Source organism: Eubalaena glacialis, chromosome 10 (genome assembly GCF_028564815.1).
Source record: "Eubalaena glacialis isolate mEubGla1 chromosome 10, mEubGla1.1.hap2.+ XY, whole genome shotgun sequence".
Lineage (NCBI taxonomy): Eukaryota > Metazoa > Chordata > Mammalia > Artiodactyla > Balaenidae > Eubalaena > Eubalaena glacialis.
This window is the reverse complement of record NC_083725.1, coordinates 18,589,339-18,614,144: the sequence shown is the minus strand read 5'-3', so window position 1 is coordinate 18,614,144 and position 24,806 is coordinate 18,589,339. Positions and strand designations below refer to the sequence as shown.

Genomic DNA, 24,806 nt, shown 5'->3' with positions numbered 1-24,806 from the left:
GAAGGAACCTTAAATGAATATTCGTATGTGAAAAAAGCCAGTCTTAAATGGCTACATACTGTATGGTTCAAACAATATGACATTCTGGAATAAAAAAACTATGGAGACAGTAAAAAGATCAGTGGTTGCCAAGGAGTTGGGGGAGGGGGCATAGGGGATAGCAAAGTACAGAGGATTTTTAGGGCAATGTAAATACTCTGTATGGTACCATAATGATTAATACATGTCACTCATTATGCATTTCTCCAAACTCATAGAATGTATAACATCAAGAGTGAAATGTAGTTTTAACTATGGACTTTGGGAAATTATGACATGTCAGTGTAGGTCTATCAATTGCAATAAATGCTCCACTTTGGTGGGGGATGTTGATAATATGGGAGGCTATGCGTGTGTTGGGTGGGGCAGGGTGTGTATGAGAAATCTTTGTACCTTCCCCTTAATTTTGTTGGGAACCTAAATCTACTTTAAAAAATAAAGTCTTCATTTAAAAAAATAATGAAGCAAAAATTTAAAAACTCTATCCATACTGGTTTTAATAATAAGATTATGTGCTGGGAACTTACCTATTTTTCTGAAGTTTGTAGCCTTAGATTTCCTCTGAGGGCTAATCATATAATTTGGAGTTAATTCAATCTCTAAGATTCTCTGAGAGCTATAAACTAAGAATATGAAGGAGTTGGCATATTTAGCAATGACGGAGCACCCTAGAGTCTTTAGTTTGAAGGATCACACTCGACCTATTTCATTACAATCAATAAAAGTGAGTTGAATAAATAAATCAGCACACATTGTGATGGGCTGAATTGTGCTCCCACCAAATGTGTATGTTGAAGCCATTACTTCTAGTACCTCAGAATGTTACTATGTGGAGAATATGTGGTCAAGTCCTTTAAAGAGGTAATTAAGTTAAAATGGGGTCATTAGGGTGGCCCTTAGTTCAACACGACTGGGATCCTTATAAGAAAAGATTAGGACACAGAAACCTACACAGACCAAGGGGCAACCAGGTGAAGACACAGTGAGAAAGTAGCCACCTGCAAGCCAAGGAGAGAGGCCTCAGAAGAAACCAACCCTGTTGATGTCTTGATCTTAGACTTCCAGCTCCAGAAGTGTAAGAAAATAAATTATTTAAGCCCCACAGTCTGTGGTATTGCGTTATGACAGCCCTAGCAGACTAATATATACATATTCTATTTGACAAGCCTCATAGTTGAATTCAACAATCATGTACTGAAACTTCACTGTACCATTTTACCGTGCTCGATGCCAGCTGGATGATTAAGGCATAGACTCTCTCCCTTAAGGGCCCTCTAGTTCAGTGAGGCAGACAAACATGGTGATGAAAAATGATTCCACACAGACTCAGAAATGTATACGCACTATCAGCTCATATACTTTACCTAACGGAAAGTTATTCTGGGGCACAAACTTAGCACCTGGCCAAACTACCATTGTTTTAACAAAGGCTTTTTAGTTGTAAGTAAGAGAAACCAGCACAAAGAAGCTCTAAGTAAAAAGGGGCGAGGAGGGCTTTTTTGGAGGCCACAGGGCAACTTCTTGGTAACATAGCTGGGCCACACGAGCACTGAAACCAACTCTTGGAGAGTCATCAGGAATCAGTTACTCTTCTCTTTGCTGCCACGTGATTTCTCATCCTTGATCTCTCTAGAGGTCTGTTTTCTTCTCATTCTCTGTCGTCCAGTTGCTTCTCTGTGGAAATGGTGGAAATTGACATTCCCCCGGCCCCAGGTCCGTGATACTTTCCCAGCCTCAGCACCACTAACCAACTGGCCAGTGACTTATCCCCCAAGTTCTGGGAGAGAGTCTAGTGGTCCACTTGGACCAGATGTCCACCCCTTGTCCTATTGGCTTTGGTCAGAGTGGTTGGGAAAACAGTACACACATGGCCATGGGAACTGGAGAAGGAGGCAATTATCAAAGAAGGGAAGTGTACACAGGGCAAATAACCTGACAGTGTCTTTTTACAAGCGTCAAAGTAGAATTCAATAATAATTGAATGAAGCGAAATTCATTCCATCCATCTACAAGTGCATCTATTTGCACTGATTTAAACTTGTGATTTTCAGACCTGGTTGCACATCAGAGTCACCTGTGGAGTTTCAAAAACATGCCAGTGCCTTGTTCCCACCTTTTACCTTAACATCAGAATCTGTGAAGTTGGGGCCCACGTAATTTTTTTAAAGTTTTTAAGCACTCCAATGATCCCAGTGTGCTGCCAGGGTTGCAAACTTCTTGTTTAGACTTCATGCCATTATAATTTAGACTTCTGATTTTATGGTTTCATATCTTATTCTTTAATACTTGAAAATTTTTATTTATTTATTTATTTGGCTGTGCCAGGTCTTAGTTGCAGCACACGAGATCTTCGCTGCGGCCTGCAGGATCTTTCTTTTTTTTTCATTGTGACATGCAGGCTCTTAGTTGCAGCATGCAGGCTCTTAGTTACAGCATGCAGGATCTAGTTTCCTGACCAGGGATCGAACCTGGGCCCCCTGCATTGGGAGCACAGAGTCTTAACTGCTGGACCACCAGGGAAATCCCTTCATATATTATTCTTAAAAGATGTGATCAAGTTAGGAATCATGTGCCTCTGCTAAAATTTATGGCAAAATCATCGAGTATTTTGGGGAGAGAAGAGCTTCCTTCAGGGTGGGGTAGTATTAATTTGAAGGTACCTTTTTGTTTTGTTTAAAAAAATTTTTTATTGGAGTGTAGTTGATTTACAATGTTGTGTTAGTTTCAGGTGTGAAAGGTAGCTTTTTATATTTCTGTATGATTAGGCTCTGAAACAAAGTTGATCATCAGGTTCCTTAGAATGTAACAGTCTTCTGGAAAAATAAGAAACTTAGTATCTCCCACACATCTTTGCTGACTCTTCAGTGGAAACCTTCAGTGATCTTCCCAGCTCTTCTCAGATCCCTTTTTACTGTTTCTGTGCTCCCTTATCTCAACTTCTATGTGCTATTGCTTTCAAATGCCAATACCTAGAACTTTCATAGAACTTTCCTTGGGCTACTAAAGTTTTATCTGCCCAAGAAAAGAGCAGAAGATGCCTGGGAGTTCACTCCCTGTCACCCCTGCCCCCCAGGCCCAAAGCTAATGACGGACAGGTGTGAGTATGCCACCAGGCTCCCTTACTAATGAACAAAGTGTTAGTGTAGCTTTCTGTCAGTTTCCCTGCAGTGTGAGGCTATGACGACTGTTTTTCCTTAGCTATTTCTATTGTGAGTACTTCTACAATAAACACGCGTTCACAAATCCTTATCTCAGGTATGTTTCAGGAAAACCCAATCTAAGACATTCAGCTTTATGGAATTTTATACTTTCTGTCTAATATTAAAATTCTATATGACTTTTAATAATAACTGTTTATAACTTTTCAGATAAGGGGCATCAAGGCTTTACTTATTCCTGCTCTTAGGAACAGAGTAGGGAAGTCACTGAGTCACTGGGAAACTCCCAGAAACAAAGAGTTTGGAGGAACAAAAGTAAGTGAGCAGGGAGGAATTGGTTGACATTTGTAAGCAGCGTGGAAACAGATTAGACAGGTTGGTGTGAGTTGATGTTGGGGAATCTAAACAGGGATAGTCAGAACAAAGAAAAAAGAGTGGTGACACGAATAGAGGTGGGACGTGACTTTCAAGTCACATAAAAGTGCACCATGTAATAAAATAGAAAACAGCTTGGCGTTTTCTGGGGCTGCAGGTATGACAGCTGCCACAAGGCAGCGCTCTGATTACATTCACTTTGACTTCCAAGTAACTTTCCCTTTTCCCACTCTGCAGTCTTTAAGGGCTCTGACTAGAGGTCTGTCACACCCCAGCCATAGTCAGCCAGCCTATTATTAGTGCCAAGCCTTCCTCCTGGAGCAATGACAGTGTAAATTTCAGCAATGGCAGAAAGGGGACAAATACAGCTGTTGTGCATTTTAGAATAATTGCTACAGGCCATTTGGAGACAGGTTTATAACAACAGCACTTATACAGACATACAGTATTTCACTTTTCCGTTTTATTCTCTCTTCAACGCTTTTTAACACTAACTTATTAATCCACTCAACTCATGTGAATCTGGAATTATCTGCCTCCCAATTTTACACAGTGAGGCTTGCAGCCCCCTGGAAGGTACCATGCTCTTTCTTTTCTTTTCTTTTTTTTTAGTTTTTATTGGAGTATAATTGATTTACAATGTTGTGTTAGTTTCTGCTGTACAGCAAAGTGAATCAGTTATACATACACATATATCTACTCTTTTTTTAGATTCTTTTCCCATATAGGTCATTACAGTGTATTGAGTAGAGTTCTCTGTGCTATACAGTAGGGCCTTATTAGTTATCTATTTTATATATAGTAGTGTGTACATGTCAATCCCAAACTCCCAGTTTATCCCTCCCCCCTGACCTTTCCCCTTTGGTTAACCATAAGTTTGTTTTCTATGTCTGTGACTCTATTTCTGTTTTGTAAACAAGTTCATTTGTATCATTTTTTTAGACTCCACATATAAGTGATACTATATGATATTTGTCTTTCTCTGTCTGACTTACTTCACTTAGTGTGATAATCTCTAGGTCCATCCATGTTGCTGCAGTGGCATCATTTCACTCTCTCGTGCTCTTTCATCTCACCACCCAGCCTTTTCACATGCTTTTCCATCTGCTCTCCTAGTTCTTTCCTCACCTACCTGTCTTTACCCAGCACAAATGTCACTTGTGAAAAGCCTCTCCTCACCTGGCCCCAAATCTGGGCTCCATTTTTTTTTTTACTTCTATTTTCCCCCACTTCACTCATCTGCTGGCATTTATCTCATTGTATTCTAGGTGTTTCTTACCTATTACCTCCACCCCAATTTCCTTGAACTCCCTTATCTTTATATCCCCAGTGTCTACCACAATTCTCCACAGAGTGAATGAATGAACGAATAAAGCAAGCTCTAAAAGATCAAAGCCCTTGCCCATCTTGAGTCCACAGCAGAGATAGAAATATCCAGAAATTTAGACCAAACCAGAATATCTTACTGGTTTCTGTGATTGACCGTATCCAGGCCTCTCCACAGAAGACTCCTAAATGAACCTAAATGGAAAAGTCCTGGGCTCTGCGGTGAGCCACAGGTCACAAGAGATTCCCCAGTGCTGGCACAGCAAGACTTGAAGGCTCATGATCTGTGCAGAAGGCCTGACCAGCATGGCATCATGAGTCAGACTATTTGCTTTACACTGCAGTCTAAGCAGCTTCTGGAACTGCTGTCATTGGAGGAATACACAGAAGCAGCAAGCCACCAGGTCCACATTCCTCTGGCTTCTAGGGGGACATCTCACTCCTGGTGATCACAAGACCCCGAATTTTAGGTACCCTCTGAGAGACTCAAAGAGAGGCATGAACTTCCTGCATTTGTGTCCCATGTTTATCCTTTTCACGGCTTGCTGGCCAGTTCTGGAGCAAACTAAATAAAAGCAGTCTTGATCTGAACCCAAGTCATCATTCTCACCATCCTCTGTGAGATGGGTAGTGAAAAGATAGCATATTATATGTGGTTGTGAAAAAGCTAGGCCCTTCTTGGTGCCATCTTTCCTGCATAAACCAAAATTCTTTTCTGCCTATTTGTTAATTCCTTCCTTCCTCTCCTCTTTCCATCCTTCTCAAACATTTAATGAGCACTCACTAGGTACCAAGCTCTGTGCTGGAGATAGAAGGATGAATAAGATACAGTGCTCTGCCTTCAAGGAACCCACAGAATTCTGAGAGATAGGAAAGTAAACAAATAGTCATAATACACTTGAATTAAGTGCCATAATGGAGGTGTCTATGAAGCCCTGTAAGTTCAAGGGAGTGGGCCCTGGGGTGCTAGTGGGTGTTTAGTAATCAGCTGGTCAGAGGAGACCTGATTTTTAGTGTTTGCTGGTTCCCATGTGGCAGATACTTCCGTCATGGCTGATTTCAAGCTACTAACCTGAACACGGGGTTGGGAAGGGATGTACACCCCCTTTTTTTTTTTTTTTTGGCTGTGCAGGGCGGCCTTCGGGATCTTAGTTCCCTGACCAAGGATCGAACCTGTGCCCCCTGCAGTGGAAGTGCAGAGTCCTAACCACTGTACCACCAGGGAAGTCCCCACAGTTGGCCCTTTTGATGCAGTAAGAGCCAGCTCCAGCATACCACCATGATTTCTGCCTTGTGAGATCCTGAGCAGAGAATTTATCCCTGCTGTGCCTGGGCTTCTGACCTACAGAACTTTGAGCTCACAAATAAGCTTTGTTTTAAGCTGCTAAGTGTGTGGTAATTTGTTATGCAACCATAGAAAACTAAACAGAGTCTATTATACCCTTTTTACAGTTGTGAAAACTGAGGCCTAGAAACAGTAAGCAATTTGACCAAGGCCATGAGCAGCTAGCAAGTGATGGAGCTGGGCGGCAAAATGAGGTGTGTCTGACTCCAAAGCCTGGAACCTTAGCTCCTATGTTCTCACGGAAAACAATGTCACATAACCACGAAAGGCCAGGGTCATGGCGGACCATATTTCTTTGTTTATTTGTTTATTTTTAGGGACCAGAAAATGTGCATTATTATTAAAAAATGAAATCCTGTGCCAGAAAAAAAAAGCAAATGTTCAATGTAGCTTTGAACTTGAAGTGGTACCCAAGTGGTTACCCTGATATTTATTTCAGAAGACAATGCTTTGGAATAAAAGAAATTTCATATGGGACTCTACTCATTAAATATTTGAGTTTGGCTAGAGTGTCCATTTCTGCTTTTCTCCTCCAGCCTGACCAGATGTGCTCAGAAAATTTCGTTCTCCCTGAATATGTACATCTGTCAAAATTCCTGTCAATTTTAGCACTACTGCCAAGGGAGTGAACAAAGAGAGTTAGCGATTAACTTCAAAGAACTTTGTTGGAGAGGAATAAAGATATTTAAGGCCTATTTTGTCAACTAATTGCATTTGCATATTTATGGGATTTACTGATATAGCAGTAATTAAAAACTATTTAGTAGTCTTAAAGGACACATAACTCAGTTGCTGTTTGCATGATAAACACTTCCTTATTATGTTTGCATAATAAACACTCTCCCACTGCTTCTTCCAAAAAACTGGTCCAAGAGGTGTCATATCTTACTTGGAAATAATGGAAAAACAAAGTGCAAGGGCTCATAGGAATGTGGAGAGGGGACTTCCGAAATAAATATATTTCTAGGTACTCTCTTAATGTTAGGCCTGGCCTGAACTGCTCTCAGAGAATGGCAGATTCAAACTTCAGATTAATAGGTCTTTTTTTCCCCAGGTGATATTTAAGAAGCCTGAATGCTTATCCCCTGACAATTCCATTTTCTTTACTTTAATACCCTGACCTGTTTGAAGGGTCTGAACAGGGTTCACCCTGCATTCATCCTTCCTAAAGAGATGTCTAAGGGGGATGAAATCTTTGACTAATGGATTGCAAGAAACAATGTGAGTAAACAGTATTGAATTTAAGGAGTTGAGAAGAGATGGTTTTCATGGAAAATTAAAGGTTGAGCAAGGGACAGATACCAAACGTAAAGGCACTGAGTATATAAACTGAACCCAGACAGGACAGTAAGGTTGGGAGAAGGAAGCTCTGAGCCATCTGGTGGTGCAGAGCAGGGCGATCAAGGGAAGATCAGGAAATATCTGTATATAAACTACTTTGAAGACAAGTCACTCACACAAACCTTTCCTGTCTTTGCAAAATTCATCAGTCAATAAAGAGCTGTAATAGGCAGGATCACCAGACTGTTGTTAAATTAGCTAATGAAGGTCATAATGTACCTGTATTACACGTCATTAGCAGTGGCCTTCCAGTAACAGATGGGTATATGAGAAAGTGAGCTGGAAGGGAGGGCAAGCGTGTCCCAGGAGGTTTGACTTAGAGCCATGGCTTACTAAAATGTGTGACAAGAAGATAATGTTGATTACCATCTCAATTAAACCTTTGCATAAAGGCAAGCTTCTGTGTTCCCTGCCCATAAAAAAAAAAAATGGTCTGCTGCCTGCAGCTTGCCCTTCTCCTGTCCTAATTCATCTCATAGGTAGAAGCCAACAATTCAAAGCATTGATGGGAAGTGATGGGATTTTGATGGCCGGATCAGTCCTTGATGATCTTACCTCTTGATGAAGCCCCATTTATTTTTCTACCCTATCTCAAGGGTATTTCTCAAACTTTCCGTAACTTTGTATCCAATTTCCTCTACCACGTTATATTTCTTTTTTTTACTTTTTCTTCTGAAAAAGTAAAAGTATTTTCAAATGCCCAGCAAAACTGGAAGCACAGGAAGTAGAAAGAACTCTCCACCCCCACCAGCCATGTGAGAGTTTGTTGCCAACATGATGACCCTCCACCTGTGATTACTTAGAGCATTATTCTTACAAACAAGGACATTATTTTACATAATCTCAATACAATCAAAATGAGGAATTCAACATCGCTATATTACTACCATCTAATCCACAGACCCCATTTGAGTTTCACCAGTTCTCTCCAAAATATTCTTATGACAAAAGGATCCACTGCAGAATCGCGCGTTGCACTGAGTTGTCATGCCTCTTTAATCTCCTTTTGTTTGATACGGTTTCTCAGTCTTCCTTTAACTTTCATATCCTTGACACTTTTGAAGATTACATGCCTGCTGTTTTGTAGAATGTCCCACAATACGGGGTTTCCTCCTAGATAGATTCAAGTTATGAATTTTTGGCAGGATGATAACAGAAGGGCTGCTGCATCTTCTCAAATCTCGTGGTGCACAACTCCCATAACTGGAGATGCTAATTTTCATCATTTGATTAAGGTGTTGTCTGCCAGACTTCTCCACTGAAAGATATTTTTTTAATTAATTAATTAATTAATTTTTGGCTGCGTTGGGTCTTCTCTAGTTGCAGCGAGCGGGGGCTACTCTTCGTTGCGGTGCGCGGGCTTCTCATTGCGGTGGCTTCTCCTGTCGCGAAGCACGGGCTCTAGGCGCGCGGGCTTTAGTAATTGCGGCATGCGGGCTCAATAGTTGTGGCACACGAGCTTAGTTGCTCCGCGGCATGTGGGATCTTCCTGGACCAGTGTTTGAACCTGTGTCCTCTGCCTTGGCAGGCGGATTCTTAACCACTGTGCCACCAGGGAAGTCCTGAAAGATATTTTTAAATCTTTGTATTTAATAAGTATTTTGTGTTAATGTCCTGTTCCTCATCAAACTTTTGCCAACTAGTTTTTATCACCCATTGATGTTTCTTTTGTGAATTAATTATCACTATAAAGATTCCATTATTTCTTCTACATTTATTAGTTGGCAATTCTAATTTAAGGGAAAAGTTTTCTCTTCTTCCCATTCATCTCTTTATTTAAATCAGGATGGACTCATGGATTGTTATTCTACTTCGTGAGTTATAATTCTTTGCCATCATTATTGATTTTGATGCTTGAATCATCACAGATTTGGCCAGTGGGAGCCCCTTCAAGCTGACTCTGTCCTTTTATCCTGTCCCCATGATTCTTTTAGCACTTTTTTACTTTGTGATACAAGGAGGCGTTCTAGGCTCTTTTTCTACTTTCCTGCCCTGGCCCTGGCATCACACATTTCTCCATTTCTTCCTTGTAGGTATGTATGCTATTTAGAGACCAAGATCTGGGTGTTAGGTGTACTCATTTTTGTTGGGGTGTTCCTGCTCTCAGGCACTCTAGTGGTCAGAGCTAGGAACATACGTATGTATGAACACATGTACACACACACTTACATATTTATGTATTTCTATATTTAGCTACATGTATTGAAAACCAAGAGTTCACTCTGATACTTCCAAAACCAACTCAACACTACAGGGTTCATCCTAGTTTTCTCCCTTTCCGTATTTGTAACTGCTTTCACAAACATCTATGTTTTACTGGTAGATGAAAATTAAAAAGCTTCATGGATTCTAAACAAAGGGACCAAATAATTAGGAGAACAGGGATCAGGTATATACTTTCCCCCCTCTCAGTTTGTTCTGTGAAAACTTATCTCAAACCTGTGCCTCTACATTCCATCTATAGTAAAAAGCAGGCAGATGTTGGAAATGGTATGAAATTTAATTTTTGTTTCTAGAGCATCTAGGGGTCTACCAATGCAAGTCAGAGTTATGTGGAATGATGCATCTTTTTCCTTAAAAATGAAAAGTTAATGGGGCTCAATCAAAAAGTGAAAAAAAAAAAACAGTTTTTATTGAGTGATGTTAAACTTTAGTAGTTTTCATCTTCAGTAAGCCTAGACGCATTCTCTCTTATGTAGTTACTTTCTGAATTATGGGCAGTGAGAATTTAAGAAGCATTTCTATTTATCAAAAATCAAAAAAAAAAATCGATGTTTCTTTTAATGAAAGGGGCTTAGGAGAAACAAAAGGCACTCTTCCCACTGTACTGTTAGCAGTTGCTCTTCATTTGACAATACCAGGTTTCCATTAGCTTAGTGTAATTCAAGAGTCCAAAAATCATAGTCAAATGCTGAAGATGTTACTGCATAAGTCTGATTTAGATCAGCTATTTGGATCTCAATTATTAATGAAATTAGTGTCCTAAATGTCAGCAAGAGCACTGCCTTAGGTAAAGGCTGTAAAGGAAATCACATTAGTGTGGAATTTCCCCTCCTTAGGGGCTCCTCTTAGATTATATTATTCACTTAGCTATCTCCTGTCAGGGAAATTGAAATGTTGGCCAAGATCTGATCCTGGGGCAGAACCAAATGGAGTAGTTAAGAGGTATTGCAATGGCATCAATTCCAAAACATTTGTGTGGTGCTGGTACTGCCTTTGGTCCTATTTAGTGTTTACAAAATAGCACCAGCAAGGACAGCATAAACTGGCAAACAGAGAAGAACGGAATGGAAAGGAGGTCTTTCAGGAAAGATTGAGTGACATTCCATCCAATAGGCAAGTTTGTGTTTCTCATCTTCTGGAAGTGCCTGGGGAACACTGGCAAGTTCAATGGCCCCTCTGTGGCCCTTGGTCCTGGTGGCCGCCTCAGGTGAGTCCTTTAATGATATTACTAGGCTTTGAATATTAACGCCTAGAAGCTAGAGACATGGTTTTCTACGCTGTGCTGTATAACTCCTCACAAGTGTTTGTTTTTATTTACCATCTGTAAAATGTCAGTCCTGTGAAGCTATACGGAGACCAACAATTTGTTACGACTTTGCTCCTACAATTATAGATGTATATACACATAGAGTCACACAGTGGGGCTTTACCCATGGCTGAAAATATGCTCTGAAATGTTATAATTGTCTGATAAATTTCTGCTTCCTTAGAAATCAGGCTTTCTTTACAACAATTGACATTGAGAGTTTGGGGTATTCTCTTTCAGATTTACTTTTATGTCTGAATAGTATATTTTTATTATCCAAAGTAGTCTTGGCTTTTAGTAGGCCAGGGAGAGAGTCCCTTGGATCCATCATGGCTACAGAAACCTGGATGTCATTTTGGTATTAGGGGCTTTACATCCAGCCGTACAAAGTCTGTGTCGGTGATGAGTGTTTCTCTAAAGACGAACTCTATAAACTTGCATGTTTTGAGTGTACAATTCCCCTTAAAACTACTTTAGAAACTAATATATATGTATATGTATATATGCTTTCTTTCCCTAAATTTCTGGAACTAAAATTCCATAGTGCCAGTATTAACTCTACTGAATTGAGCCATTTGAATTAGGATACAATTGGTTCTTAGAAAATATACACAAATCAAAAATTTATGTTTATGCTGGTGTTTCCCAACACCCCATTTTCTTGAGGGTTCTCCTAGAGCTCGTATCTGAATTTCCATGTTTTAAAATATAACTGAAAGTGGAATGAGTCAATTACGGAGATGAGGAAGGAATTTGGTAGCCAAGCAGCTGGCAATGATTTTTTATTGGGTAGAGAAGAAAAATAGCCACTTATCATTAAAGTATAAAAATGCTGGGTGTTGAACTTAAAGGATAAAAGCACATCTTAATTATAAAAATGAAAACAGAGGGAATTTCATTAAATGTCAAATGGGTTTCTTAGCAGAAAATAATCGTGAACATTAAACTAAGTAAGATAAAATAGAAAAATGAAGGTTTGAAAACAGAAGAAATTCTTCTTAATGATTTCTCTTTCTAATGTTTTGCATTATGCTTGATTTTTGCTCTAACTGTGGCAGAGAAAGTGTTTTAATAGTGTCTCGTAATCAGTGCTTGACCATAAATCATACTAAGAACATTTGTTGCAGAAAAATTCATGCTTTGGAATTTTTACTGGTTTAATATCAAGATGATTTGTAAACATTAAAGCCCTGAACCAACCACCAATTCACCGCTGCACCCAGGAGACAGTGTGCTGGGGTAGCAGGCCTGGATTAGAGCCATCTAGTTCCTGCCACTCTACTCACCAGCCACGTGACCCCGGGCAAGTCAATTAACCTCTTAGAGACTCTGTTTCCCTGTAAGTTAACTGTTTATTTTGTATATTCATGAAGACCGAATAAGATAGCATTATGAAATTGTAAGGTGCAATGCAAATGTAAGATATCACTGACCTGAAAACACACAAATGGGGACTTCCCTGGCTGTCCAGTGGCTAAGACTCCATGCTCCCAATGCAGGGGACCCGGGTTCGATCCCTGGTCAGGGAACAAATCCCACAGGCAGCAACTAAGGGTTCACATGCTGCAACTAAAAGATCCCGAGTGCCGCAACTAAGCCCCGGCACAGCCAAATAAATAAATATTTTTTAAAAACCCACAAACACAGAAAATAACAATGGGCTGTTTCTGTCCAAAAATGTACAACATGCAACTCTTCCTTTTGAAGGGTTACTCACTGCTGTTCCTAGTGTTCTCAGGGAGCCAGTTCAGGGTAGTTCCAGAGTAAGAGCTTGACCTTTGCATCCAGATCAGTCTTGTTTAAATTCCGGCCTCGTCACTTACAAGCTGTGTGATCTTCAGTGGTACTCACCTCACTAGGCCTAGAGTCCCTCACCTGTAAGTGACCCTTCACGGGGCTGTAGAGTACCTATTCTTGTAGAAGTTAAATGAGATAATTCATGTAAAGGGCTCTCAGCCCAGTGCCTGGCACACAGCAAATTATTTAATCAGTATTAGGTATTCAGTAGTACCATGCATCCAAACCTCTGTTTCCTTGTAACATCTCAGATATATGTATTGCTACCAACCAGGTTTCTTGGCCTTCCTTAATCAATAGAAATTGATAAGAGGCCAGACAAGAAGTTCAGGCAAGGCTCTACTGGGACCCCTACTATAGCAGGGAGGAGCAAAAACAAGTAACAGGTTTCCTTGCTTGCTTCCTGAGGTGGGACGAGCTGCTTCCTTACACGGGGTGAGGGTAGGGGCGGGTCCAGGGGTCGGGTCGGAGCAGTGGCTGAGGTGGTCTGCCCACCCCTTTGGTGGTGCTGTGTGCAGGGGGCATGCGCAATACCCTGCTTTTGCCCCCTGCTCTTCAGAAGTGGCAGTTGGGTTTTTTTGGTCTTTTTGTATCTTGTTGTCCATAATTTGCCCTAACTGCACATGCACACAGTTATTTTTAGTCCCTTTTAGTTTCTTTGTATTTTGCTCCTTAAGGAGATGTTTGTCCAGGTGTAAGCACTGCAGCAAAGCACTAGGTCCCAGGTCCCAGCCTGTCTCAGTATCACTCTCTTATAATCCTAAAGGTGGTATACTCACTGAAGCAAAAAGAGCTCTTTTCATCAAAGTGCCCAGAACACTCTCAGATAGGTGTGTGTGTAACTCATTGAAATAAGGAAAACAAAGGAATAATTCTACTGTATTCTTATCTTTTTTAAATCTCTCTTCACCTAAAAGTGCTTCACAGCTCAGTTCCTAACACATTCTACTTTCCAGAAATTTTACAAGTGAATTATTTGAAGCTGATTATTAGCATTCAAGGAGGCAGTGCTAGTGAGGAATCTCTCCTGGGTCCGTTGATAGTTTCCATCAGTGTCTGTTGAAACATCACTGAACTGTGAGTCATTTAGTGCTTGTGTGAATGTCACATTAGCTTTCAAGGGGCATAATTTACTGTTAATTAATGGTCACTTAAATCCTTAATCTCTCTCCTCTAATTGATCTTTCTTCTCAGGCAAATTTGCACTCATAGTAGAAATGTAATTCATTATTTCTTCCCATTTTAAACAAAGAACTCTTTCCCTCTGTAGTTTATTTAAGCATACTTCCGTTTGCTTCGGATTTTTCTCCAATCATTGCCTGTTTCTCTTTTGTTCCTATTTCCAGCTTCCAGAACATTCTCTTTTTACCCAAAGACTTTGACACAGTCTAGAAAGTATGTGTTTATCCATAGGGGACCTATGGATTGTTTCCTAGAAAAGGTATCAGAGGGGAATTTGAGTCTCCATGAACAGAGGGTATAGGGAACACACATTCATTTCTCAGAATTATGTCTTAACTCTGTCTCAAGTGGTTTCCTGTATTGAAACAGGCACATTTCAGTGGTTCCCCAACTGGGACTTGAATTGGGAGCTTCCAAGGGAGGTAAGAGTGAACTTGCCCAAAGCGAAGTTCTCAGGAAAAACACCAGACCAGCTTTGTTTTAGGCTCCAGAATTCTCTCCCCCCAGGGTCCGCCAGCGAGAAACAGTCTCAGGTAGAGAGATTCACAGCACACTTTTTGACAATCACAGTTCACAAAAACTAAAGATGATGCCTGATGCGAACCACCCACCTTAGTCCCGCATGCCAGAATAGCTGTTGCCACTTCTGGCGTCTTGTCGGGTGAATAGTTAGGGAGTTAAAACGCTAATTAGATTCCCAGTTCAGATGGTAATGAAAGTGAATATTCCACTGCCCACATGAGTCTGGAATTGCACCTCCAGCACCGTTGTTAGCATTTTGGTCACACCGACATTGATAAATATAGAAATTGCTGCCTGCGGCAGCAAGTGACATAGCATCATTCATAAAGAGATGGGCATAAACAGGATTGTCGCATGGGGAGAGGATATCTCATTTACAGTTTCCTGCTGGATCCCGCGTACCTTCAGCAGCTCATCAAAATAACCATCAAAACCGCTGAGAGCCGAGGTGAATTCACGCGCAGGACACTACAGATAGATTTCACTCAGGCGCTGTTGGCGGGAGGTGTGCAATTTGCTTCAGTCCAATGACTTAGCGAAGCTTTGAATCCCTCAGGGGCCGGCAAAGCTGGTGAACAAAATATCTTTTTGCAATTCCGAGAAAGCCCTCACAGATTTGTCACTTCCAATTGCTGGTGCTCATTTCTCTTGCTTGCTTTCCCCTGGTCTTCCCGGCCTCAACACCAATCACGGCTCCTCTACAAATCAAGATTCCTGGGTCATAGGAAATGGTTGTTCCCTGGAACCACAGAGAATTTTCCCAAAATGAAGGTCTCATTTTCTGACAAGTGCATTTTAAGGCAGAGTGAGAGAACAGATATATTTTTGAGGAGAAAAATATGAATTGGAATCTCACTAATCCCATTATTCAGAAATCCACACAAATCTCTGGGTTCAACTGGTTTGTCCATGTTTCTGCTTGGGCTTTCTATGTGATTTTGAATTACGAATGGAAAATCCAAAGAAAAATCCAAAGAGGAAGTTAAATGTTGGCTAAGTGCATAGGAAGCTTTCTCCTATGTACCGGGAGGGGGTGATACAGGAAAAAAGAAAGGATGCTGTCTCCAAGATGCAAGATTGTTGTAAAAATGGAACTGTAGGTGCAAGTTTGCATCCTCAGAGATGGGGTTGATTTATTTATCTTTACAATGAGATTTCTCCATTGGGCACTTAGACCATCAGCTTACTTTGCTTTTTTTTTTTTTTTTTTTTTGCTTTTTAATTGAAGTATAGTTGATTTACAATGTTTCAGGTGTACAGCAAAGTGATTCAGTTATACACACACACACACACACACACACACACACACACACACGTATTCTTTTTCAGATTCTTTTCCATTGTAGGTTATTGTAAGATATTGAATATAGTTCCCTGTGCTATGCAGTAGGTCCTTGTTGTTTATTTTATATACAGTAGTGTGTATCTGTTAATCCCAAATTCCTAATTTATCCCTTCCCCCTCTTTCCAGTTTGGTAACCATAAGTTTATTTTCTATGTCATCAGCTTACTTTAAATAAGTGTCTGCCAATAAGCCCGCTAGTTGGCTGTGAACTTAAGCAGTTTGGATGAGCTGAAAACTATATCCTGCTAGGAGCCACTGAGTCCTGAGCAGTCTGAAGTGTCCTAAAGATGCTAAGTTCCTTTTATTTTCATAAACGATGAAAACGATGATAGTTTTCTTTTTCAGGAATCCTGGCCATAGATACCCCTCATCCCAGGAGTTCTGCTCTGCATCATCTCACCAAGCAGCTATTACAGAAATATCGCAAGGAAGTGAGGCCAGTTCACAACTGGACCCAGGCCACCACAGTATACCTGGATGTGTTTGTCCGTGCTGTGTTGGATGTGGTAAGGACCATCTTACCATCTCCTAGTCCCATCATTCTTTTGTATAACTACCTGCTGTTTACGCAGGGGTCTAGGAGAAGTTTTATTCTTGAGACTCTCGTTGAGCTGATAGAGAAGTTGTGCTAGACTCAGCAGTGAGCCTAGGATAAATATTTATTAGGCAAATCATGCTTTCTAGCCCCCGACTTACATTGTGAGGGCAGATAGTCTAGAAATAGGAATTTCACAGAAATAAGATGTCTTAAGAATTGTGGTCATAGGTCACAGAACATATTTTATGAGCATTGCTGAAACCCAAAATGGTAATAGGCATTATTTTCTATGGTTCACATTTCTTAGTGATAGTAGTGGGTTTATGAAACAACTTCTACAACTTACTGCCTGAAATTTTAAAAGGGGGAAAAAAGTGCCTTGCTATCCTGAGTTTTTAAGGGACTTTATACCTAAGGTATTTGCTAAGGGTAGTGGGAAGATTTGTTTATTAAAGCTCATCTTTCCTACTATGTCTGAAAAATGGGTTGTTGTGGGTATTAAATGAGAAAGTGCATGTAAAGCAGTTAGCAGAGGTCTTAGGAAGCCCTCAGTGATGGCCCGTATAATTATCACTGCTTCTTCTTTCTCCTTTTTCTTAATTACAAAGTCTTCAGTATCAATAGATCCCAAATTTCTTTTGATTTCTTTTAAAAGCAGACTTTACTGAGCTTGTTTGTTAAAGTAGTTTAATAATTGTTTTTCAATTTACTTCTCAAAACTTTTTTTCCAATTGAGGTATAATATACAGATACTGAAATGCACAGTATGAGTTTTGATAATTGCATGCACCCACATAATCCATATCCCTATCAATACGTCAAACATTTCCATCACCCCAGAAAGATCTCCCATTTCCTTCCCAGTCAATCATCATCCCCTCCATCCACAAGGACAACCGCTGTTCTGATTTCTTTCATCATATTTTTGAGCTTCATTCATGTTGTTGTGCATATCAGTAGTTTTTCTTTTTTATTGATAAGTAGTATTTGGTTATGGCTATACCATGATTTGTTTATCCATTCTCCTGTTGATAGGCATATGGATTGTTTCCAGTTTTAGTATATTATGAATAAAGCTGCTGTGAACATTTCTGTACAAGTATTTTGGTGTACATATGTTTTTATTTCTCTTCAGTAAAACCTAGAAGTGGAATAACTGCCAATTCTCATAGGATAGATGTACATGTAATGAGAAACTGCCAGACTGATTTACAAAGTGGTTGTACATTGTATACTCCCGCCCATCAGCTATGAGAGTTCCCATTTCCCCACATCTTCACCAACACTAAGTGTTATCAGTCTTTTTAATTTTAGCCATTCTGGTAAGCGTGTAGGGATATTTCATTGTGGTTTTTCTTTATACTTCCCATGGCTAATAATTAGGGGCTCTTTTTTTAGTGTGTTTATTGGCCACTTATATATCTTTCTTTGTGAAGTACCTGTTTAAGTCTTTTCCTATTTTTTATTGTGTTGGTTGTATTTTTATTATAGATTTATAGGGATTGCTTATATATTCTGGACACAAGTCCTTTGTCATCTATGTATTGCAAATGTTTATTCTCAGTCTGTGGCTTGCCTACTCATTTTCCTAATGGGTCTTATGATGGACAGAAATTTTTTAATTTAATGAAGTCCATTTTTTTACCAGTTCTTTATTTATGGTTAGTGCTTTCTGGGTACTGTCTAAGAAATCTTTGCTACTACAAGTTTACCAAAATATTTTCCTATATTTTCTTTCAGAAGCTTTGTAGTTTTTAGCTCCTTAGATTTAGTTCTGTGATCTTGAGAATTAATTTTTGTAATGGTGTGAGGCATAGGTCAAAGTTTTTTGCTGTTGTTTTGTGTTTTGTTTTGTTTTTGTTTTTGCATTTAGAAAGGATTTTTTCCATCACCATTTTTTGAAAAGGCTTTCCTTTCCCTGTTGAATTGCTTTGATGTCTTGGCTGAAAATTAAGTTAACTTATAAGTGTCAGACTATCTGATATCTTGAAATCAGATAGTGTAAGTCCTTGAACTTTGTTCTTCATTTTTAAGATAGTTTGGCTTTTTAGAACCTTTGTACTTCTACATAAATTTTATATTCAGTTTGTCACACTTCATTAAAAAAAAAAAACCTGCTGGGAGTTTGCTTGGAATGGTGTAGGACCCACAGAGAAATTTAGGGGAGAATTGACATTTAACAATACTGAGTTTTCCAGTCTTTGAATATGGTATGTCTCTCCATTTATTTGGGTCTTCAGCAGTGTTTTATAATTCTAAATGTAGAAGTTTTATACATATTTCTATTAAACTTATCCCAAAGTATTTTTGATGTGGCTATAAATATTACTTAAAATTTTAAATGTTCTAGTTATTTGTTGTCATTATAAAGAAATAGGATTCATTTTGTATGTTGACTTTGTGTCCTGTGACCTTGCAAAATTCACTTACTAATTCTAGTAGTTTTTCAGATTAATATTTTCTACATGTACAATCATTTCATCTGCAAATAGTTTACTTCTTTCTTTTTTAATCTGTGTGCCCTTTACTCTTCTTGTCTTATTGCATTGCCTAAGACCTCTACTACAGTGTTAATGGAAGTGGTGAGAGCAGACATTTTTATTTGTTTCCATTCTTACAGAAAAATCTTTCACCATTAAGTGTGATGTTAGCTATAGATTTTTCATAGATGATCTTTATCAGGTTGAAAAAGTCCCCTCCTATTTTCTATGTGCTGAGAGATATTTTAAAAATCATGAACGATACTAAATTACATCAAATTTTTTCTCAATCAATTTGAATGATCATATGATTTTTCTGTTTTATGCAGTTAATATGGTAAATTATTTTTGATTGATTTTCAAATGTTAAACCACCCCTGCATTCCTAGAATAAACTCCACTTGATCTTGATACATATTTCTGGATTTGAATTCCTACTTATTGTAGGTTGCATCTATGTTAATGAGGAGTATTGGGCTATAGTTTTATTTCTTGTAATGTATTTGTCTGGTTTTGGTGTCAGGGTTATGCTGGCTTTATAAAACTAGTTGAAAAGTTTCCCTCCTCGATTTCCTGAAGGAATTGTGTAACATGGATAATTTCCTTCCCTAATGTTTGATAAAATTCACCAGTAAAACTATCTGGGACTGGAGTTATCTTTGTGGGAAGGTATTTAAATATAAATTCAATTTCATTAACATATATAGGAATATTCAAATTTTCTATTTCTTCTTGTGTCCGTTTTGGTAATTTGTATTTTTCAAGGAATTTGTCTATTTCATCAAAGTTGCAAATTTATTTGTTCATAATATTCTCTTTTAATTCTTTTAATGTCCGAAGGATCTCCAGTGATACTGCCTTTTTCATTCCTCATATTGGTAATTTGTGTTTTCTCTTATTTTCCCTTGACCACTATTGCCAAATGTTTATCAATTTATTTCTTTAAAGGACCAAATACTGGTTTTGAATTTTCCTTATTGTTTTCTATTTCACTGATATCTACTCTTATCTTTATTTCCTTTCTTCTACTTACTGTGTACTTAATTTGTTCTTCTTTACCTTGTTTCTTAAAGTGGAAAGTTATATCATTGATTTTAAACCTTTTTTCTTTTATAATTTTAGCATTTAAAATTATAAGTTTTCCCCCAAGCACTAATTGAACTGCATCCTATGAAATTTTGATGCATTTTAAAATTTGAGGTATAAATTATATAGACTGAAACTCATATTTTTTTTTAAGATTTATTTATTATTTATTTTTGGCTGCATCAGGTCTTAGTTGCAGCATGTGGGATCTTCATGGAGGCATGCAGGATCTTTCGTTGCAGTGTGTGGGCTTCTCTCTAGTTGTGGCATGTGGGTTTTCTCTTCTCTAGTTGTGGTGCGTGGGCTCCAGGGCGCCTGGGCTCTGTAGTTGTGGTGCACGGTCTTAGTTACCCCGCGGCATGTGGAATTTTAGCTCCCTGACCAGGGACCAAACCCGCATCCCCTGCATTGTAAGGGGGATTCTTTACCCCTGGCCCACCAGGGAAGTCCCTGAAACTCATCTGTTTTAAGCCAGTCCCTTCCCCCTAGCCCCAGTCTCTGGCAACCACAGCTTTTCTTTTTTCTCCCTATAGTTTTGCCTTTCTAGAATGTCATATAAATGGAATCATATTGTATTTTATTCTTTGTTTTTGGCTTCTTTCACTTAGAATAATGCCTTTGAGAGCTATCAGTGTTGTGTTGTTGCATATATCAGTAGTAGTATTCTATTGTACAAATGTACTGCAATTTGTTTACTTATTTACCAGCTGTTGGACATGTGAAGTGGGTTGTTTCCAAATCGGAGCAATTATGAATAAAGTCACTATAAACATTTGCATACGTTTTCACTTCTGTTGGATAAATACTTAGGTGTGGGATTGCTGAGTTGTATAAGTCTATGTTTAACTTTATGAGAAACTGCCAAACTGTTTTCCAAAGTGGCTGTGTTATTTTGCATTCCACCTGCAATGTCTGAGAGTTTCAGTTCCTCCACATGATCGTCAGCACTTGATATTGTCAATCCCTTTAAATTTTAACCATTCTAATAGATTTGTCACCACAAAGTAGATTTGTGATATCTCGATGTGGTTTTAAACTTTCATTTCACTATAAACTAATGATGTTGAACATCTTTCCATGTGCTTACTTGTCAACTGTATATCTTTTAAAATAGAGTATTCACTCAAATCTTTTACTTTTAAAAAAATAGGGTTGTTTATTACCTTATTATTGCATTGCAGAAGTTCTTTATATAGTTTTGGTCTATTTTTGGATTCTATTCTGTCCAACTAATCAATATATTTCTCCTTACACCAATACACTGTGTCAATTACTGTGCATTACCGAAGTCTTGAAATCAGATAGTGTGAGTCTTCCAACCTTATTCTTCTGTTTTAAAATTGTTTTGACTCTTCTAGGTACTTCGCATTTCCATATAAACTTAAGAAAATTCATCAATTTCTATTTTAAAGACTACCAGATTTTTATTGAGATTGCATTAAATCTGTAGATCAATTTAAGGAGAATCAGCATCTTAACAATAAGCTTCCAATCTATGACAACAGTGTATCTCTCCATTTGTTTAGTTCTTTAATTTCTTTGCATAATGTTTAGTGTTTTTCAGTGTTCTGCACATATCTGGTTAAATTTATCCCTAAGTATTTCACATTTTTGATGCTATTATACATGATATTTTTTGATAAGAAAGAGAATTAAAATTTTAATAATATAAATGTATTTTAATTTTGGGTCTCTGTTACTTGCTAGCATACAAAAATATAACTGATTTGTATATATTGGCCTTGATCCTGTGACCCTGCCATCTCATTAATTTTTGAGTCTTTTTGTAGATTCTTTCAAAATTTCTCTGTAGAAGATCATGTTGTCTGCGAATAATGAAAGCTGTACATCTTTCTTTCCAATCTTTATAGCTTTTCTTTCCTTTTATTGCCTACTGCCTTGACTCGAACCTCTAGTGCAATGTTGAATAGAAGGGTGCACTGTTCTATAAATGTAAATTCAATAAATGTGTTTATAGTATTGTTAAAATCTCCTATAACAATTTTTTTGTCCAGTTGTTCTATTAATTTCGTAGAGAGGGGTATAACAATCCCCAATTATAATTGTGGTTTTTCTATTTCTCTTCCCTGTTATTAGATGCATACGCATTTAAGATCGTATGTCTTCTTAACAAACAGAACCTTTTACCATTATAAAATACCCTTCTTTATCTCTGGTAATATTCTTTTTCTTGAAGTTTTTTTCATGCTTACTTTTTGCATGGTATGTATTTTGCCATCCTTTTATTTTCAATTTCTGTGGTACTCAAAGTCATCTCTTAGAGCATGTAGTTTGGTCTTTCATTTTGTTAAACTTTTTATTTTGAAATAACTATAAATTTACAGGAAGTTGCTAATAAATTTATAGGGAGGTTCTGTGCACCCTTCACCTAATGCCCTCCAATGTTAACATCTTGCAAAAATACAGTACAGTATCAATACTAGAAAATGGACTTTGGTGCTTATTCAGATTTCTCCAGTTTTACATATACTCATTTGCATGTGTGTGTATGTTTCTCTATAATTTTATCATATGTGTAGCTTTGTGTAACCACCACTACCACCACATCAAGCTACACAATCATCACCACAGGGCTCCCTGGTACTGTTCCTTTATAGCCGCAATCCTTTCTCCCCTCTAACCCTTAGCCCCTGGCAACCAATAAATCCCTTCTCCATCTTTATAATTGTGTTATCTCAAGAATATTATATAAATGGAATCATGTAGTATCTTACCTTTGAGGCTGGCTTCTTTCATTCAGTGTAATTCCCTTCAGGTTCATCCAAGTTGTTGTGTGTATCAATAGTTCACTCTTTTTTGTTGCTGAGTAGTGTTCCAGGGTATTGCTATTTTAACCCATCAATCTATGCATTTTAATGGAAGTGTTTTGTCCATTTACCAATACCATCTTGCTATTTGTTTTCTAGCTGTCTCATCTGTTTTCTGTTTTCTGCTCCCCTTATCCTGCCTTACTTTGGATAAATTAAATATTTTTTAATATTTGATTTTAGTTCCTCTAAAATCAAATTAGCTTTTTTGCAGTCCCTCTGTGTATTATTTTTAGATGTTATTTTAGGTATTTCCATACCCATCATTAACTTAATACAATGTACTTAGAATTAATGTTATTACACTTCATATAAAATGTGCAAATCTTATAACAGTAAAATTCTATTTACCTGTTCCCCTTACATTTACATACATAATACGCCCTACAATACAATATTATTATTTTAATGTACTTTAAAAAAATAATCCAATAATTTCTCTTTAATTTATTTTAATGGAGGTGTTTCTCTATGTTAATATCTTAGTGCTGCACTATGAATCAGAGACTCTGATTTTTTGACTGAGACTCAGGTATTGAAATTGATGAAAAATACTTTAAAACTGAAAGTATAAATTTTCTGTTATAACACGGTTTAAATTATTTGTTATCTAATGAAGTTATTTTAGCATAATTTTCCTTGAGCTTAGATAAACCCCTACTCATTATTTCTTCATAAGCAGGTACATTTATTTATTTATTTTTAACATCTTTATTGGAGTATAATTGCTTTATAATGGTGTGTTAGTTTCTGCTGTATAACAAAGTGAATCAGCTATACATATACATACATCCCCATATCTCCTCCCTCTTGCGTCTCCCTCCCACCCTCCCTATCGTACCCCTCTAGGTGGATACAAAGCACGGAGCTGATCTCCCTGTGCTATGCGGCCATAAGCAGGTACATTTAAATGAAACACAAAAAATCCTCCTTTTAGCACACAATTTCACTTTTCTCAGCTTTATTTTCCCACTCACACTAGTAAAAGTACTATATCTAAGATCCTAGAAAATACTGTTTAATTAAATGCCAGAAAACGCCCACCCTTACTCTCCAAAAGACCTAGTCTTACACAAAGCTCCAATAGAAAACTCCTTTAAATCTCTTTTCTATTTGGATGTTGAACTAGAATTTTGGAGACAATTTTCTGGGGCTGCATCTTCACTTACTTAAGAGATATTAGTCCTTGCTATTTAGTTGTCAGTGGGTTATTATGTCTATATTGTTTATCGGACATTGTCCAATGGGAAAAGCATGATTTGAATAAAGACACGATATGAACCATGTTATATGAAACTCCAGGGAAGAGATAGAATCAGCCTTGAGTTAAGAGCTGAAGACAGGTTTCTAGGTCTCTCCTCATTCTTCTACTTTCTGACTTCATATTGATGAAGGTGAAGTAGAATTGCTCAGGCTTTCCTTTAGAGGCTTATTTGGAGATAAAGAAAAGGAGTAAAGTCTTTATATTACTAATTCCCTTGGAACAACTGTATCAAATTGAAAATTTTAATCTAACTCTTTCTTCCTACCCCAATAAAAGAAAATAAAATTATATCCCTTATGGTGGGTAAGGAGAACACCATTATTTTTTCAAAGATATGCTTTTCTCCACTGTTGTGAAGTATACTAATTTTTTACAAGAATATGTTAGACATATTTTATTGGATATGGAAAACTTGCCTTCAGAAATATGGGAAAATCTTATATTCCATCCCTCTAGTTTTATTCCTATCTACTGTCTTACCTTTATCTTCTACATGTACTCAATGCTACAATGAACCTGAACTTCTTGTTTCCTGCCTATATGCTGTTAATTCTGCTATTTCCTCCACTGAATGTGTTTTCCTCTTCATTTGCCATCTATCAAATATTATAGTCCTCAAATCTCAGCTCCTAAGAGAAATTTTCCTCAATT

General features: G+C 38.0%; 1 protein-coding gene across 1 annotated transcript in view; it reads left to right on the top strand.

The window, feature by feature from the left end:
* The window catches only part of HTR3B (5-hydroxytryptamine receptor 3B), a 70,135-nt gene that overhangs the window by 25,415 nt on the left and 19,914 nt on the right, over positions 1-24,806 (top strand). Inside the window, exons 3-4 of the mRNA XM_061203672.1 lie at positions 10,950-11,014; positions 16,305-16,465. Coding sequence (XP_061059655.1) covers positions 10,950-11,014; positions 16,305-16,465 — 226 coding nt within the window. The remainder of the gene's footprint in view (positions 1-10,949; positions 11,015-16,304; positions 16,466-24,806) is intronic.